General features: G+C 36.9%; 2 protein-coding genes across 3 annotated transcripts; one reads left to right on the forward strand and one right to left on the reverse strand.

The window, feature by feature from the left end:
- The first annotated feature begins 3,121 nt into the window (after positions 1–3,121).
- LOC110793298 (ribose-phosphate pyrophosphokinase 1-like) lies at positions 3,122–9,401 on the forward strand. Of its 2 annotated transcripts, NM_001426424.1 has the most exons (9): positions 3,122–3,362; positions 3,467–3,661; positions 5,846–6,094; positions 6,549–6,692; positions 7,235–7,402; positions 7,671–7,740; positions 8,001–8,082; positions 8,459–8,618; positions 8,918–9,401. In NM_001426424.1, the coding sequence occupies exons 1-9, from the start codon at positions 3,246–3,248 to the stop codon at positions 8,954–8,956; spliced, it is 1,224 nt and encodes a 407-aa protein (NP_001413353.1). In that variant the 5' UTR covers positions 3,122–3,245; the 3' UTR covers positions 8,957–9,401. The 2 variants fall into 2 exon arrangements, with proteins under 2 accessions (NP_001413353.1, NP_001413354.1); NM_001426425.1 differs by lacking the exon at positions 8,918–9,401 and having other exon boundaries at positions 8,459–8,810.
- Positions 9,402–9,630: 229 nt separating this feature from the next.
- On the reverse strand, positions 9,631–18,539 carry LOC110793297 (aspartate--tRNA ligase, chloroplastic/mitochondrial). Its single transcript, XM_021998158.2, has 15 exons — positions 18,072–18,539; positions 16,261–16,404; positions 16,047–16,156; positions 14,500–14,611; positions 14,330–14,401; positions 13,790–13,881; positions 13,371–13,491; positions 12,558–12,680; positions 12,253–12,448; positions 11,993–12,180; positions 11,821–11,892; positions 10,954–11,052; positions 10,803–10,883; positions 10,257–10,314; positions 9,631–10,034 (listed from the first exon to the last, which is right to left on the reverse strand). The coding sequence occupies exons 1-15, from the start codon at positions 18,459–18,461 to the stop codon at positions 9,868–9,870; spliced, it is 2,025 nt and encodes a 674-aa protein (XP_021853850.1). The 5' UTR covers positions 18,462–18,539; the 3' UTR covers positions 9,631–9,867.
- Between the last annotated feature and the right edge of the window lie 640 nt (positions 18,540–19,179).

Consider the following 19,179-nt stretch of genomic DNA (forward strand, 5'->3'; position numbering starts at 1 on the left):
GGTAATCACCTATCAAACGAAGTCTAATCTCAAGATCGCAAGATTGGGATTGTCCTCCCATAAATCGGGATGAGATGCTTAAAAGTTGTACAAGGCCACTCGGAGAGCTAGAAACTGTGAAATGCATGGCCATGCTCGGATGAATCATAGGCTATGATTATCTGTTTATTTGATCAGTTGAACTCTGAAACCGAGAAACACCTCTGGACATAATAAGGATGACAACTCTTACCTTATGTTCAAGAGCAAGCATCGAGCGACAAAGGAATTAGGAAATGCACACTTGTCCCTAAGGACAAGTGGGAGACTGAAGGAAATAATGCCCTTGGTCCAAGTATGCATTCTATGTTAAGTCTAATAAATGCGGTTCAGTATTAATTAACAAGTTAATAATTCAGTGAGATCAAGTGAGCTGAATGCCTAGCTAGAGGCCGCTTCAGTTCAAGTGGAATTAATGATATTAATCCACAGCTTACTCTTGACTGAACCCGTAGGGTCACACAAATAGTACGTAAACGGATCAAGTATTTAATGGCATTAGATACTCCATCTATGGATATTCGGAATCGACGGATCTTGGTTTCAGTGGGAGCTAAGATCGTCACAGGCAAGAAATGAATACTCCGGAAACGATGATATTGCCGGAAACGGAAATATGGATCGTATCGGAAATATAAATATTATCCAAGTCGTAGATGTTGCCGGAAACGGAAACATGGTACGTATCGGAAAATATTATCGGAAATGGAAATATTGCCAGAATCGGAAATATTGCCGGAAACGGAAATATTGTCAGAATCGAAAATATTATCGGAATCGGAAAATAATTCCGGAAACGGAAATATTAAATATTTGTTCGAAACGGAAATTGATTCCGGAATCGGAAATATTAAATATTGTTCGTATCGGAAATGAATTCCGGAATCGGGAATTTAATCGGAAGCGTATCGTACGAATTAGCATCGGACGAGGCCCGCTAGACGAAGGCCCAACACGAAGCCAGGCCGTCGCCCAGCGAGCCAACGCACACCAGCGCACGCCAAGCCTCGACCAGGCCCAGCGCAAGGCCAGGCTCAGCCAAGGCCTTGGGCGCGCGCGCGCGGAGCGCAGCAATGGGCCGAGCGCTGTGCGCCTAGCGTGGGCCGCAAGGCTTGCGCGGGTGTACGGTGCTCGTGCATTGCTTGTGCGGGAATCCTGAAGCAATCAGGATTCGAAGTGTGATTAAATCCTAAAACTATTAGATAATGATTATTTAATTAGAGTCCTAGTAGGGTTATAATTAAATAAATTAGTATCCTAATAGGATTCCAAAACCCTTTCCATAACTCTATAAATAAGTGCCTAGGGTCACATATTTTCATAGATTATTCAAGTATTCAAAGTGAGTTTTTGAGAGAAAATTCAGACACATTTCTTACCTAAGAGTGCCGAAAATCTTTAGTACCTTAAGGGCGATTCTAGTTGGTCAATCTTAAGGCGGATCCGGACGTGCTGTGGACTATCTACGGAGGGACGACACTTGGAGTCCTAAAGACTTGTTCTTGTTCGGTTCGGGCGCAGCTAGGGAAGGCACGCAACAAAGAGTATGCATCTAAACTATGCTATATGATTATGTGTAAATAATATGTATTCCTGGCTAAATGGTTTTTCCGCATGATTTATGAATTGTCATATGTATCATAACCTAACAAGATCTTGGAAAAACCAAATTTTGTCTTGGACTACAAATTGAGCACTTGAAAGAGGGAATTTTTGTCCATCAATCAAATTACACATAAAGGGTACTAAAACGCTTTTACATGGACAAATCACATCCAATGAATTCCCCTATGATCGTTCGATCTTTGAATATGAAAGATGATCCATTCAGACCTCGAGAAGAAAATGAAGAAATTCTTGGTCCTGAAGTACCATATCGAAGTGCAATTGGCGCTTTAATGTATTTAGCTAACAATACTAGACCCGATATTGCTTTTTCTGTGAACTTGTTAGCCAGGTATAGCAATTCGCCAACAAAGAGACATTGGAATGGAATAAGGCATCTATTCCGTTATCTACTAGGAAAACCAGATCTTGGTCTACTCTATCAGTCAAGAAAAGATGCCACCCTCATTGGATATGCAGATGCTGGATACTTATCGGACCCACAGAAGGCCAAGTCACAAACTGGATATTTGTTCACTTATGGAGGTACTGCAATATCTTGGAAATCAACGAAACAAACATTGACCGCTACATCATCAAACCATGCGGAATTGATTGCTCTTTATGAAGCTGGACGAGAATGTGTATGGCTCAGGTCAATGATCAGCAATATCCAAGAAGGATGTGGAATGAACTCAGTAACAGAAAATCCTACCATCATCTACGAAGACAATACTGCATGCATCGCACAAGTAACTGAAGGGTACATCAAGGGTGATCGAACAAAACACATATCTCCAAAGTTATTCTTCACACACGATCTCCAAAAAGAAGGAACGATAAACGTACAACAGATTCAATCGTGTGACAATCTTGCTGATTTGTTTACCAAATCTCTTCCTTCAAAGAGGTTTGAGCAGTTGGTACACAAAATTGGAATGCGTCGTCTTCGTGAGATATATTAAATTGAGGGGGAGTATTATATGCACTGCACTCTTTTTCCCTTCGATCAGGTTTTTATCCCACTGGGTTTTTCCTGACAAGGTTTTTAATGAGGCAGTATGCTAAAGCATATAATCATAGACTTTTATCCCCTAACAGTGGTTTTTGGTTCCACTGAGTTCTATAAAGTAATGAGGCAACTGACACCATGCTTAAACTGACATTCAAGGGGGAGTGTTGAGAGTCAACAATTGTAGGAGTCAACAATTGTAACTAATACTTAGGTGAATGTCATATTTTTACACAAGGTTTTCTACCACCTACCCTAGTAAATAGTAGAGCTACTAGGCATGAATAGTAAGAGTATTTGGCTATAAATACTCCTTGCTTTACCTTTGCAAATGATACGAGCAATACACTTGCTTCACAAAAGTTTGTATTGTATTTTACTTGTATCAGATATAAACTTCTGTTTCTTTCTATTACCTCACAACAGCTATTTCTATTTTTAAAAATTGTTCCTTTGTGTACATTTCCAAACCAAAAAAATAAATCCAAACACACCCTTAATTTATTTATTTTTCCCACCTTTAACCCTACGCCATAGTCTCCCTCTTTCTCGCGGCGTTTCTGGCTCCCTTTTCTCTCTCCAAACAAAAATGGCGTCTATACTTCGGTGCCCATGTCCAGCTACTAAATCGACCCCTTTCTCTCAAACCCCATCAAAACCCGTCCTCAATCTATGTTCCCTCAAATTCTCACCTCGAAACCCCATTGTAATTTTTCCTTAAGTACCTTTTCTTTCAATTTTTGAATGATTCTTATAATTTCTTGGTTTTTTCTGTAACTTAATTTTGTGGGTTTCAACTATTGTTTGCAGAAATGTAACTTGGCAGAGCAATTGAAGGCTGCGGAAAATGGGAAACCCCCATCTTCTTCCTATTCTCGTTCATCTGGAATGGACCAGCAATCATTCCCCTCATTTATGGCTTCTACGCATTTCGATAGTTCTATTAATCGGAATGATACCCGTCTTCGGATTTTCTCCGGTACCGCCAATCCTGCTCTTGCTCAGGTAATTTGATCTATTTCCCTAAATTTAGCTTACTTTATGACTGAACTGTTAGAATATATTTTTGGGTTTGTTGAATTGGGTTTGGGCTGATTTGTTAGATTGGATTGCTAATTAGTGGAGGATTCGGGATTCTTGATCAAGGGGAACCAATAAAATAACCAATGCTTCATTGCTTTGCACAGTAGTACAATGTTAAAGCAAAAAAGTATTCCTTGAGAAAATTAACTTTTACATTTTTTAGCAGAAACGTATTCCTTTGGAGTATTATCACACATACACTCTTAATTTTTCAAAAGTTATGATTTTATTTATTAAGCGTACTTGCATTAAAAAAAAATGAGGAAGTCTTTGTCACAAGTGACTTATGTCCATATTGGACACAAGTGAGTACCAATACAGAATTTAAAGTACCAATACAGAATATGTTAGTACCAATACAAATTATGTGAATACCAATAATAACACATATGACTTATATTGGTGGTATTTCTAAGCAATTTTGCATTTTGGTACTGACATATTATGTGTTGGTACTCAAGATGATTGTATTTGGATCACTTGTGTCCATGTGGACACAAGTCACTTGAGGTTTAGAAACCCTCAAAAAAAATACCCTTATGAAGAAAGTATTCAACCCGCAAGAAGCGGGGTAAGGGGGGTCGGGTGTACTCAACCTTACCCCTGCAATTGCGGAGAGGTCGTTTCAAATTGACCCAAAAGCGATAACGGGACGATAACGGGACAACCATCTTCTACTTTGTGGAAAGGAATGGAAAGGAAGCGAAGAGGTTTAAGGAGCCATTTTGATTTAGTCCATTACATCCCACAGCAAAAAGAACAAATAAATCTTTATTAGTGCCATTAATTTGGATTTTTGGTCATCTATAACCGTTGAACATAAATTTGATACAAAAAATAAAATAAGTACAAAGATAATGTTATTGTAGTTCAATTTGTATAATTTTAACTTTGAAAGAAAAAGGGAAGTTTAGGGGAAAAAATGCTGTAGTTGCAAGTTGCAACTGCTAAGCCCCGAATTGAACCCCTGACCTTCTTAACCCAAAGATTAATCTTATTGCAAGTCCAACGACCAGTGATCTTCGTTTGTGAAACTTTCACGTGGACAGCTCTTTTTATACTAATTGCTATATTAAGCGTTTTTGTGGGTTGACACGTGCCCCCACCATGTAGATCCGCCAATGCTGCTACTAATAATGCTGAATGATTACTTGGCTCCTAATATACTTAGGTTGATCAATTTAGTACAAGTACAATTGGCTTTTTTGTAGCTTTCAAGATTATTTTTTGATTATTTCTTGGAGTATAATTTAATGGTTCGTAAAATTATTGGAAGTATATAATTTAAAAAGTTACTCTTAGATTTGAACTGAACTAGTCAACTAGTATAACTGCATAATTTAACCTGAAGCTTTTATAGATTATTATTGGTGAAGTTTACAAGATTCGACTTTCAATTTTTTAAATTAAGGTCAATTTTTAAGACAAAGGGATCATATATGTTAACTATAATGGTTTGGGATTTGTTTGATTTAATGATTTTTAATGTTGTATCGGTTTTTATTTGAATGAGCAGCGGGGTAACGGGCTAAGCACTTGCATAGTGCAAGTGAAGAGATAGGTTAGCTGCACGGTTGCACCATTATATCGAACCAAATGAGATAGCTAAGATTTCCTTATTACTTATTTAGTTTGCGGTTTTTGTTCTCATTTCCCTTTTTAAGCAATTAAGCACAGGAGTTTCAAGGTTATGAGTGGTGCAAGTTTGATTATAGGGTTCATGGGGTTAATAGGGAATAAATATATTGTAGAACTTGGATTACTGGCCTTTGTTTTGGTAAGCTAGATGTTCTTTGTTAAGTTGTAGTTAAAACTTCCGCTGAATTACTTTTAATGAGATGCAGAAGTTTGAATTAAAACTCTCTAGTCTATACACTAGTCGACTAAGGAGAATGATATAGGTATTCATTGTTAAGAACTTACTGATCATTTCCCTGAATACGGAAACCCTAGTTTATTAGTCGTGCTCGAGGGTAAGGACTAAGGCTCTGCATACATATAAATCTAAGCCCATCAAGCTGCCTTTTATGTATCATTTTATTTCAAAAATCTCATAATGATATGATTTAAAGCAAGGTCTTGATGACAAACTGTTGTGCTCAATAGGAAATTGCTTGTTATATGGGTCTCCAGCTTGGAAAAATAAAGATCAAACGTTTTGCTGACGGTGAGATTTATGTTCAACTCCAAGAGAGCGTTAGAGGTTGTGATGTTTTTCTTGTTCAACCTACATGTCCACCTGCCAATGAGAACCTTATGGAACTTCTGATAATGATTGATGCGTGCCGAAGAGCTTCAGCAAAAAATATAACCGCGGTTATACCATATTTTGGATATGCTAGAGCTGATCGAAAGGTAAACTGCCAAACCTGATGAGTATCTTGAGCTTCTACTTTGACGTCAAAAGTACTTCTTGATCGATTGATCTAAGAGAAAAATGAACTTGGTCACCTTCTAAAGAATAGGAAAGCTTTTTTTATTGAAAACTTGACATTTAATCATTCATATATAGTAGGGTGTTTAAAGTTTCAAAACGGTGGTTCATATCCCTAGCTTGTCTCAAAAGTAATGCTACTATTCTTATTTCTCGTTGGAATTCATCAAAGTGTCACATATCATGTTCCTTCAAATCTTAGACCCCTTTTGACCCGAGGTAGTTTTTTCCTACATACCTGACTCTCTCTTCACCCAATCCCACTTCTCCTGTGTGGAAATAGAGAAAAAGTTTCTTTTATCTTTGAGGGAGGATATCTTTTCCAGGATATTTTTGCAATATGACATTACACATGTCTATAATTTTCTGTTTCAGACACAAGGACGTGAATCGATAGCAGCCAAACTTGTTGCTAACCTGATAACAGAAGCTGGTGCTAATCGAGTACTTGCTTGTGATCTTCATTCTGGGCAGTCAATGGGATATTTTGATATACCGGTGGATCATGTATATGGTCAGGTAAGATTGTTAGCCCCTTTTGAGTGATTTCTTCTTTTTCCCTTGTTGAAGCATGTATGTGATTAGTCCAAAATCTTTTCTACTGTCGGTTTTTGTATGAAGTGGCAGATCCCTAATAATTTGTTAGGTTTTCAAAAAAAATAAACTTATCTGTCTTTTTGAAATTACTTCCTTTGTCCCATAGTTAACTTCTCATTTCTGAGTGACATGGAGGTTAAGACCAAAATTTAAGAGTAGAATAAAACTTAACAGTGGACAGATAGGAAAAGCAATAAAATAATGGATTGGAACTGAGAGAAAGGTGATGATGAGATAGACAATAAATTTGACTTGAAAAGGAGAAGGGAAGTTATTTTCTGGGACATCCCAAATAGGACAGTGGGAAGTTCAAGATAGGATGTAGGAGAAACATTAACAATATAGGAATGCCAACTCAGAGTGCCTCCCCCATCGCTCTTAGAAGAAGGGTGAAAACCAGTATTAAATCTGTTAGGAACGTTTTATAAACACTAATTGCTTCTTTCTATTTGTGCTCTACCCAGCCTGTGATTCTAGATTACCTAGCAAGCAAGACAATATGTTCAGATGATTTAGTTGTCGTTTCACCGGATGTTGGTGGAGTCGCCAGAGCTCGTGCTTTTGCGAAGAAGTTATCTGATGCACCACTTGCCATTGTTGATAAGAGGCGCCATGGGCACAATGTTGCAGAGGTAAATATTTGTGGCTCTTATTGCTTCATCTCAACCTTTGAAGAGAATATTTCCTTTCGGGAAGGGGAATTAGGAGATTAAAATTTCAGTCCTTCCGAGTTGATGGCCTTGGACTAAGAGATGAAAGCCCGATGTTTTTGAATTTGTAGTAAGAACTAATAGCTTAATTAATGCTTGCATAGTGATAATGCAATCAGTTTCAAGTTTTGTTTATTCTCTGTATAATGCATCTATTATTTCCTCTCGTAACATTCTAAAAGGTCTACAGGTAATGAATTTGATTGGTGATGTTAAGGGAAAAGTAGCAGTTATGGTGGATGATATGATAGATACAGCTGGTAAGTTCTATTCTTTCTTATAGCTCTAATGTCTTAGTTCTTGTAAGGGAAAACGTGGCTTAATTTGTTTGTCTTTTGTCTTGTTGGCGTTCTCTCTTTTCTTACTGGACGCTATACGCTCTGGGTTTTATCAAGTTCTTATCAGTCATTCACTTGTATTTGAATTTGCTACTAAAAACTGCTAAGACTTCCACTTTGTTAATGATAGAAGTTGACATTAGAATTTGAAAATGATATTTTCTTCCTCCTTTGGCATATAGGTACAATTTCTAAAGGGGCAGCCCTCTTGCACCAGGAAGGAGCAAGGGAAGTCTATGCATGTAGCACACATGCTGTCTTCAGGTAAATGCATTGCGTGTAGCCTATACAATTCTAATCTAGGGAGTTGTCTAATTACTGGTAACCTCTACGTTTGGCCACAGTAGAAGATCCTTAACCAAAGTTAGCTGAGTGTCATACCATGAAGATGGTTGGTTGATGCACGGATCATGAACACATCGATTTTGTTTACTTTTGTCCCCCCCAAAGAATCACTGACATGAAATACAAGTTTGTCTTTGATATCCATTTAGATGGCTGAATCTATGTTACTAATATCTTACTGAATCTAAGTTGTATCTTTTATAAAATGACTATTGAATGGTGTGACCATTGATCCAGGTTTCTAATATCTTACTATTCTTGATAGAGTCCTTATGAATCTTTGTTCATATTGCAGTCCTCCTGCTATTGAAAGGTTATCCAGTGGTTTGTTTCAAGAAGTAATCATCACAAATACAATTCCTGTCTTGGAGAAAAACTACTTCCCCCAGCTTACTGTACTGTCAGTTGCAAATCTTTTGGGCGAGACCATTTGGCGTGTTCATGATGACTGTTCTGTGAGTAGTATATTTCAGTAAATTATTGTATATTTTTCATTATTGCAGTAACACAATATATTCACCTTTTGTGATAATTCTAGTCTGTATAAATTACCTCAAGGTTGATATGGTCGTGTACAATTTACGAATCAAGCATGAGGATTGCTTATTTTTGTAAATTTTCTGTTGCATGTACATGCTGCAATGAATACAAAATACAAAAGAAATTTAGGGCTTTGACTTATTATGTTCCCCCATAAGACCTTTGTTAGCAGTTTTGCAATAACTTATGGAAAGAATAATGTGTTGGTTTTCAGGTTGGATTTGAACCTTACTCAAGCTTGGGGATTGATTAATGTGTTGGCTGTAAAATAGTTCTCACCATCTTGCAACATGGAACTGTAATGTCGTATGCCAATTGGATTTTTCAAGCATCCAAGGGCTCCTTGCTTTCTCTCGAGCTGTCGCGGATTAGTAAAGACTGTGATACAATCGTGAGTACTCATACTCCAAATCATATTAGAATTAGTAAGATAGTCATCAGGGGACTTGTAATCTCCCCCCATCCGCAAAACTTGTTGTACCAATTTTTTTGTAGGAGCTTACCTGATATGATTATTACTTGTTTCCTGCTACCAGACAATCCTTGGATTTTTCTGTTTGTATATACAGAGTGTATCTTTAGATTTTGTAGGACTAAACTTCTCTTATTTTTTCCCCTGCTACCAGACGATTCTTGGATATTTGTATTTTTGTTTGTTTGTATGTACAGAGTGTATCTTTGGATTTTGTAGGACTAAACTTCTGTTTACTATGACAAGTTGCATATTAGTGCTTTAATACAACTTAGTGCCTCATCACTTTGTAACAGGGATCTTGCTTCAGATTAGTTTTTTTTTTTTTTCCTGCAACTCACTGACAATAGATACAACACTGACAATATGTTGTCATTATCCATTACTGCATTCCAAAGACTTGATGAGATATAATTTAACTAACCAGTATGGATTTTAAACATATAATACATCCCAAAATCTAAAATCTATTCACATAAACTTGGTTATATTTATTTGAAAATCCTTAACCATTCAACATGGCCAGCCTTTCTGCCAAAAGAAAACAGGGTAAGAGAAGAAAATAATGCAAAATGCAATTGAAAGAAGATAAAATCTAGGCCAGAATACTCTCTCTAACTCTCTTATCACACACCGTAAGATGATGTATGTGCTCTCTCCCGATGAACAAAAATAGAAGATGAAAGTAGTTACTATTTTGAAATGACAAGGTCTTTGAGCTGTTGAGGATCTACTTCAGAAGGGGATCGAGTAAGGGCACACTGAGCAGTGGTTGTCTTTGGAAATGCAATAACATCTCTGATGGAATTTGCTCCAGCTAACAGCATAACTAGCCTATCCAATCCATACGCTATTCCCCCTGCATACCAACATGGATCCAAGTACTTCTAGTCAATATTACACTCAATATCTATTTGGACAATTGCCCAGATTTTGAAAGAACAAATGTTTATCACACCCATCTCCTCAAAACCAGCAAGATGTGTTTCCAAGTAGGGGAAAAATGAAATAGCCTCACTTTAGTACTATCATCTAACCGGGAGTTAAGTAGACGTAAATTGGAGATAGTAGTAATACATACCATGTGGAGGTGCACCCATGTCAAAAGCCTCCAAAAGATAGCCAAATTTCGCTTCTGCCTGTGGACAATCAGCATTTGATATGATGCTTGATATTGTAATTAATAACAGCCTAACAAAATGTGGCTTTCCCGAAATATTTACTTGCATATGTTGATAGTATAATTTATTTATTTATTTTTGAGATGATATTCCCAGTTTACATTGTTAAAAAAAAGGAAGCAGACAACTATAATGTGCAATAGAATTAGAGGATCAACCATACATTGCAGAGAACAGAAACGCTATGATGATGAAACTTTCGAGTCTCTAAAGGCTTTGAAAGATCCGAGATTCACGGCCTTAAAGGCTTCTATGACAGTTGAATATAGTATAAATACGTAATGGGAGTAGTTTTATAAAACAAATCCCAAACAGATATCTCGATCAGATGTTGAAACAAAAGGAGCATTCCTCAAACAATTGATTTCACAAAGGGGAAAAATTAAAGTTTGATTGAGGAAAGTCCCCTAAAGATAGCTGAATTCAATGTCAGTGGCAGAATATACCTGTTCCGTTGAGATGCCCACAATTTCCAAAACCTTTTCTTGCACCTCTCGCTTATATATTCTTAAACTTCCTCCACCAATCTGGACAAAAAATAAATGTCAAAGACACGGGAGACGGCAGAGAGTAATGAAAATAGAATAGAAAATGTACCTCCACTCCATTGTAAACCATGTCATATGCTAAAGCTCGAGCAGAGGACAAATCCTCCATGTCTTCAGGGTTTGGAGCGGTGAATGGATGATGCAAAGCCTGCAAACAACTACATTAATGAATACATATATGCATCTTAAATGTCATGGAGCATAAAATGACTAGTAAGATATAAGGTGCTTCCTTCTCCTCTCACATCAGACATCCAGCACCAATGCTGTAACCAGAGTAGTGTTGGAGTTGTAAATTAGTGTGTAATTTACTCAAACATAATATAACTATTAAAATACTGTAGGCATGAGATATTTATTTTATTTTTGCATTTTAGGATTCCGATTTTTTGACAAAGATTTGAAGGAAACTATTTTTTATTTTTTTTTGTTGATAGTGAAGGAAACTAAATGACAGGTGGCTAGTGCCCCATTATAATGGAAATAGAACTCAGCAGGACTCCTTGAATTGATGCCAGTTATAAAACTTAGTAGTTTTCTGTGAATAAAATACTTGTCTCTAATGCTTAGCATTACCCAAACTGTTCCGCGATAAAATACAATCTTCACAATAAAAAAGCAGCAAGAATTCAGGGGGCAAGATAGCAGTTATGAAGTACGGAGTACAAATTATGCAACTCCGCCTAAAGCCTTCTTACTGAATGTTCAATGATCATATTATTAACAATTAGATAGACTGACAAAACTATTTAAATATAATTGCCAAAAATAAAAAGTTATTCATATGCCAAATAATATGGAGGCAATTCAGTACCCCACCAGAATATCAGGAATTAGTCTGAAAATGAAAATTATAGATCACTAACAAACTATAGTAAGTAATTCTGACCACAAAAAACCTGATACTGCAACTAACCTCAAGCCTCTGTTCATCATCATTCCACTCAAACATCGGGAAGTCAGTCACCCAAAGAATTGAATGCTTGGACTGAAGAAAGAGAGAAAGCACAGTGAACCAATGGATAAAGATATGCTATGTACATCACAGAAAATTTCAATCATTATGAGTAAAATAACGGGTAACTTACATGGTCAACCATACCCAATTCATGTGCCACGTGTAACCTTAGTCGATCAAGGGTTTTGTTCACGGACTTCTCCATACCCACAGCAAACAGGATAAGGTCACCAGATTGAGCAGAGCAGAGGCTCAATAGTTTTTCTTTATTTTGTTTATTCAAACTTGATGCTAAGGCAGGAATTCCTTCAAGCTCCCCTGAAAAACCACAAACATTGTTAGGTCTAAAGATATTCCCAACTTTCAAAGAAAAAAGCAGCACCTACATACCGTCATTTGTGACCTTCAGGAAAGGTAAACCTTTGGCCCCAGATTTGAATGCTTCGTTATAGATATCACCCTTCTTCAGAGCTGTGTTAGAATAAACACTTGCAGCTGCAGGTACACATATTGCTTTTATCACACCTCCACTAGCCAATGCCTCTCCAAAAACTTTGAATGTAGTCCCAGAAAATACATCAGAGACCTACAACAAGAAAATCATGAAGTCATATAACTGTTGCAGTTAACTAACAGTGAGCAGTATATCTTTGGATGACCAACTATAGAATTCCAACTGAGCTAGAAAAACTTACATCTCTTAGCTCAAGACCAAAACGAAGATCTGGTCTATCTGATCCATATTGGCTCATTGCTTCAGCATACGTTAGTCTGGGGAATGGGTTGGGAAGCTCAACACCTTGAATCTCCCGGAAAACCTGAAGACCATTTACCTCTGTCATATGTTCTAGGATTCTAGGAAGCTTTAAGACCACAAAGCCACGAAAAATGATGAAAAATGCAAATTTTCAGTTGTTGCTGACAGACTCAATTTGCAAGAAGCAGCCTGTAGTAACATTTACTCACATCCAAGGGACCAAGAACCACTATCCCCCCTCCCCTTTAAACAAAAGTTGAAATTAAAGCAATCTAATACCACAAAAGAATCAATACAGCAAGAACTTAATTTGCATTTGCAAAAAGGTTTCACACAAACACGTGCTACAAACAAACACAAGGGGAAGCACCATCAACCAACAGCAAGAAAACTAACGAGCTTTATTGTGGAAATCTGGACTGCGCGTCACATAGAAGGCATACGCAAGCAGCTTAGCTACAGAATACCTAGAGAGAATTTGAGGGTAAAGATAAACATTCGGAGCATGAACCAAAATAGACATGAATATTAATACAGTTTCAAATACAACATAACCAGCATTATCAAAACTGCATATAATCTAAAATGAACACATTCCTATCCGCATATAATCACCACAAAACTAACCAACATTTACGGCTTTCAGAGCCCTAATTTATTAGGGTTTAGCATGCGTAGATGGCGGAAAATTGACAAGGGCGGAAAACAGCGAGAGCAAGGGAACCATTACTATATCTATTTACACACGGACCTTCCTAATTAAATCTTCGTTTAGATTTAGCATCTCTTCCAAAGGAGTAAATGCCAGTTCCATATCTAGCTGGGTGAACTCAGGTTGTCTGTCAGCTCTCAGATCCTCATCCCGAAAGCATCTGCAAGAGAAACCAGAAAGTATCACATAAGTAAGTTTGTAAACAATATGGTATTGTTCAGTAACAGTCTACCTCACTCCCTTTCTATCTTTTCAATTGATTTTTCTTTAACTCTTCTAGAAGCTTTATAAAAGAAAGGAATTTGTAGAAAATGGAAACAAGACGAACACATCAATTACAGAATACAAAAAGATGAATTACTACTAAACCTAATCAAAACAGCACAAGTAAAGATCCTTAGACATACAAATGAAAAGGCCAACAAATAACTGTGGAGACAGTCAAGAACTATGTTTACCTTGCTACTTGATAATATCTATCAAAGCCGGAGACCATTAGCATTTGCTTGAACAACTGAGGACTTTGAGGCAAAGCATAAAACATTCCTGGCTTCATGTACATATGTGGGTGAGTATAAGCTATACAAGAAATAATGTGCAACTGAAGGACAGCATAAAAGTTATTCACTCTTTCCATTTGTGGTATATTTGTATTTGTCCCATCAGACATATCAAAAGACCATAAACATATTGATAGTATGTTTCTTGTGGGGGTTTGGGGGGTGGGAGGGGACTAAGCCACATATTTATGTATCACATACCAAATGATAACAAAGGGGTGTAGCAGCAGGAAATCCATGATGAGACATATGATTAAAGTTTCAACAGGATTTCATCATCTCAAACTTTGAATTAAGATGAGCCAGATGCATGTCATGTTATCTAACAATTACAAGTCATACTTGACAAGTTGTTCACTGTATAAATTCTAAACTAGTCCAAGAGAAATATCCAAAAGACAAAAGATGAAAAAGAGAAGACAAACAACAAGCCAATACCTGAACTCTTGAAGGCACTAAATAATCCCGAGCACCCTCTGGGGTAGACCTAGAAAGCATTGGGGTCTCAATCTGCCCTATATATATAAGATAAATATCAGGGAAAAAGATATAATAACAATGCAAAAAATAGAGAAGGTATAAATTGGACAATGAAAGCAAGACAGTACCTCCACAAAGCCAAGTGCATCTTCCAGGTATCTTCGTACGAGTTTCACCACTCTATGTCGCAACATTATGTTTGAATTCATTTGATGTCGACGCAAATCTAAGCATCGGTATCTAAAAAAGCAATAAGTGAATTGATCAGGTTGACTAAAAAAGAGAACAAAGAAAAGAAGCAGTTCTCTAGAATGCAGGGCCATAGGCTGATTTTCTCAACTGCCAGAACTCAGAAAAAAGACTAAGGGGTTGGTCTTGTAACAATCACGTATGAATACATACCCTAAATGAATTCCCTAACATCTGTATGCTTGAATAGAATGGAATCCAAGCCATCTACTATAACTCTATCAAATACGTTCAAATTTAATATGAGCCTGCATTATTTTTGTTCTTATCTATAATATCCATCTCACCCTCTATCCTATTTTGTTTATTTTCTGATATTTGAGTCCTCCAAATAAACTGACATCAAAACACATGTAGCTTCCTTTCATCCTTTAACATTTTTCTTAAGGAGTTTCCATATCAAGAACATCTCCTTCAATTCATAATTCAGTGATCAGTGGTACACCAATTTTCTTGGTTAGGAAACTAGATGATTGGTGTAGGTCCTGTACAGTGTTACCTGGTTCGCTCCTAACCCCCGCGAACCGCGAACCGGTTCGCCTGTACCAATTCGTGGTTCTCCGGCGATCCAATTCGCGATTTTTCACGAACCAAACCAAAACCCTAGTTTTAACGATTGAAAGTCCGGGAAAGCGATAGAAGATAAAATATGTTGGGGCTTTTGTTTGAGAATTACATATGTGTTGATTCCTACCGTCAATTGTTGTTTTTGTTGTTCTTTCGTCTTGCTGAAAATAATAGCCATGGATGAGGTCGAGGTGAAGAATTGGAAAGCCGAACTTCCGAAGAATGAAGATGGTGGTTGCTTTTTATTTGTTAATTTGAATTTTAAAAAAAATAAAATAATCCATACCGCTACCCGCGAACCGCGAACCCGAACTCGTACCCCGTACCAAAGCGAACCACGAACCAGGTAACTCTGGTCCTGTAAGACAAGATCTTTGGATTTTGAACATGTTCCTGCACCAGTTCCGACTTCCACACAGGCCTTGCCCAGTATTTCAGAACAAGATAACTAATTCTGAAAGGTAGGTAATCTAAATGTTGTCAACTTGTCATGCATACATAGGGAAATGATATGTAAAATGAGCTTTAAACGAGAATTTTATCACCACTAGAACTGTAACATTTCTTTTTGACGGGCACTAGAACTGTAACATTATCTGTTGTAGTGTAACAAGTTTAATCGTGCAATATAGGTTTCTAACAAGCATAAATAATCAAACTCCTTGAAATATAAAGAATCAGTAAGTAGACTTCAAGTGATTCAACATCCACATTCAGCAAGAATCATTTTTCATATCTCTGGGACTTGTATTAGAAGCAGTCAACTAGAACAAGCAGCATGCTGAAAACATAAGAGTATCAAGACCTTCTCATCAAAAATCATATCCTATCTTATTAACATCAAATATTAAAGAGCTACCTCAAACGTATCTCCTCCTTCGCAGAGTCTTTCACATCATCAGAAGTAGTAACCAAAAAGGGCAATTTGACCTTGACAGAATTTAAAATTTTGACATGCTCTGCAGCAACCTGCCAATAACGATCAGTACCATTGAGTGCATGAATTGGCATTTTGCAGCCTTAGGAAAAACTCAAAAGATTAATAATCGAGTCACAAATTACATAAAACATACCTCCACCATTCCAGTTTTCATCTTTTTATTAGCAGCCTCGCTCGGTCTTAAACGCACTAGCCCGTCAACAGCAATCACATATTCAAGCCTTGCCTCATTCACCACAGAATGTGCATCAGGGAAATCATTGGGAAGTGTTGTAATCTGCTCAAAAGAACCCAATAGCATTCCTCTCAAGATAAGACTAATGTTTGGGAAACAGGTTTAGTTTGTAATTTTGTATCCACACCAATTTTCAAACAAAATGCTATATGCTACTTCTTTCACCTCTAAAACAAGTTAACATCTATCTTTTGCAAGGAGATTAAAGAGAGTGAAAAGTAGAAAGAAAAATATGAGTGGGTGTAGGGCCAAACATTTGAGAAAAATCGATAGGAGAAACTAAGAAAAGAAGGATTCTGTTTACTTCTTGGTGGAAAATCCCCAAAAATGGAAGACATTAACTTGTTTTAAGGATAGAGGGAGTATTTTCTTCTATTTGCACTTTTCGTCACATGATTTTGTGTTAGTTTCCTCTTGTTTAGGCTTCAAGATCTTCTTTTTTAGGCTTTTGTATAGCTGGAGTAAAGTATTAGCTTCTAAGAAATACTTATAGAAGATTTAATGCTTCATAATAGCTGAAGGACATGAGTTTTTTTTTCCCTTAGCCCTAATTTTACAGTGTTTTCCTAATATACTTGTCTTCAACTTATGACTTAACCGCAAATTTTTTTTGTAAACTCGGATGGTGAAGTAGCTCTCAAAAAAAATCATATCCAAGTTCTATTCTAGCCACACCCAATAGAATCAACCAGCATTGCGCCACAAGAATCTCTTCTCCTTGACCCGTCTATATCCATAAAACACACTTGCAGGTTGTAGCAATTTCAAAACAGGGAAAAATGAAAACTACCTGGGCAAAACAAACAATGTCCTCCAAAGATTACCCTTGCACATATTAGAACTTCCACGATATATAATAGGACCAAAATCTCATACTTTCATAGCAAGAGGGTGCAGTAAGGATCACAAGTCTATTAAACAGTAGTACAATACATTATATTACCGGCAACAGCGTGTCTATAGTCTAACAATGCATCAGAACTAAAAGCTTATTCGTTTGGTTCAACGAAGCACAAAAATCAGCTAAAGAAAAGGAAATAGTGAATTTTCAACCCAAAACCTAATTGATAAACGAAGGAGTATCTCAATTGTAGCAATTCACCATAATACTTTGGTATCCACATGCACTCGACAAACCTCCACGTAGGATCACCTCATGCGTGACACACATACTCCCCTTGCATATAGAAGACACAACCCAAAAAGACCAATTCTTTAAAGCCCTCTCCACACCACAAATCTATGCTCTAGAGAACTACCAAGTAGTTAAGTACCAACAAACCCGAATTGGCAAAAAAATTGCCATTAAAAGACTAAAAGTAGAGCCAAACAAGTAACAATCAACAGTGTTTTCAACTATCTGTACCCAGACTCGGGGATTAGAATTACTCGAGCACTAATAACTCGAACTTATAGTTCAATGAGAGATTACACCACAAACCAAAGTGGTGATGACAATAACATCTAATAACCCACTAATCCTTCGTATATTAGAGCACTTCACGAATCACCATAACTATCCTGTATGGTAATTTACTCCTCACACTGCCCAACAAAATTATTTCAAAACAGTGTGTAAGTAATTACATGATTCTTTGTTCAAAGCAATGTATATGATGGCATATCATATATTATTACAAAATCATAGCAAATTATAAGTAAAATAACACAATTAAATTAAGAAATTAGGGTATAAGATATAGAAAGACCTGAACAATGCCAGAATGGTCTCTAAGATTAACAAAAGTAAGGCCACCATGAACCCGATGAAGGGCGACCCACCCACAAAGAGTGACTCGTTTACCCACATCATCCTCACCCAAATGGCCACAGAAAGCAGTCCGACTAACCCACTCCAAGTTTGCCTCTTTTGATGGTTGAAATGGGTCGGGTGCCCGGCTGTGCTGCTCCGTAGCTTGTAATGTAGCCGGTACAGTAGCACTATTGCAGTGTGTTCTCTGAGAAATTGATGGATGGAGGTTGAATTTGAGGGAGGAGAGAGAAAAAGGGATGAGGGTTGTTGTTGTGGGGAAGAACAAGAAAGGTTTGACATTGGAGCGGAGGGTAAAGATAGGGAGAGTTCTTAGCAGTTTAGCCATTGTTTTGAGTTGTCAAGTTGATTACTGGTTTCCTTTGCACTTGTTTTTGTGGTTTCTTGCTCCTGGCCACATTGAGCATTTTTTTGGGCTATCTAAATAACAGACTCGATTTCACTGCAATCGAACAATAGTGACAGAAGTGTCACGAAAATAATATTTACCCATTCAATTTATAATAGGGAAATTAATATAGTATGGACAAATGACCTTAAAGTACAATTTATTATCGGATATGACTTAAATTGATTAGACTCGATTAGTAACCAACCGTATCCTATCTGATTATTTTATAGCTCTATGACCAAGCATTCAAGCCCTATGAGCCTAAAATCGAACTTGCGGCCTGTAGGTTAGGTTGCACGGACACTTTATAATTTATTACTTTAGTATGGAGTAAGGCGTGTTCTATTCACCTGATTTTCACTTATATTTTCGAACTTATCTTATCTGAACTTAACTGAACTTATCTGAACTTATTAGAACTTATCAAAACTTATTTTAGCTATAAATTATATTTAGTCAACCCTTATTTTTTCTAAATTTATCTAAACTTATTTTTCCTGAAATAAGTGGAAATAAGTTGAACAGAACAAAACCTAAATGGTTTGTACTCGTAGTTGACAAAGTTAGCATACGTTGATGAGTAACTGAGATTTTTTTTAAAATATGTGATGACAAATGGTGGGATTATAGCAACTTATTTTAAGAATAATATTTT

Source organism: Spinacia oleracea, chromosome 2 (genome assembly GCF_020520425.1).
Source record: "Spinacia oleracea cultivar Varoflay chromosome 2, BTI_SOV_V1, whole genome shotgun sequence".
NCBI lineage: Eukaryota > Viridiplantae > Streptophyta > Magnoliopsida > Caryophyllales > Amaranthaceae > Spinacia > Spinacia oleracea.

Coding starts and splice junctions, on each gene's coding strand:
- LOC110793298 (NM_001426424.1), top strand. CDS start 3,246: ATGGCGTCTATACTTCGGTGCCCATGTCCAGCTACTAAATCGACCCCT. Junction 7,403..7,670: donor ATGGGCACAATGTTGCAGAG/GTAAATATTTGT, acceptor AAAGGTCTACAG/GTAATGAATTTGATTGGTGA. Junction 7,741..8,000: donor TGATATGATAGATACAGCTG/GTAAGTTCTATT, acceptor TTTGGCATATAG/GTACAATTTCTAAAGGGGCA.
- LOC110793297 (XM_021998158.2), bottom strand. CDS start 18,461: ATGGCTAAACTGCTAAGAACTCTCCCTATCTTTACCCTCCGCTCCAAT. Junction 12,449..12,557: donor TTGGTCTTGAGCTAAGAGAT/GTAAGTTTTTCT, acceptor TTCTTGTTGTAG/GTCTCTGATGTATTTTCTGG. Junction 11,053..11,820: donor ATGATGAACAGAGGCTTGAG/GTTAGTTGCAGT, acceptor AGTTGTTTGCAG/GCTTTGCATCATCCATTCAC.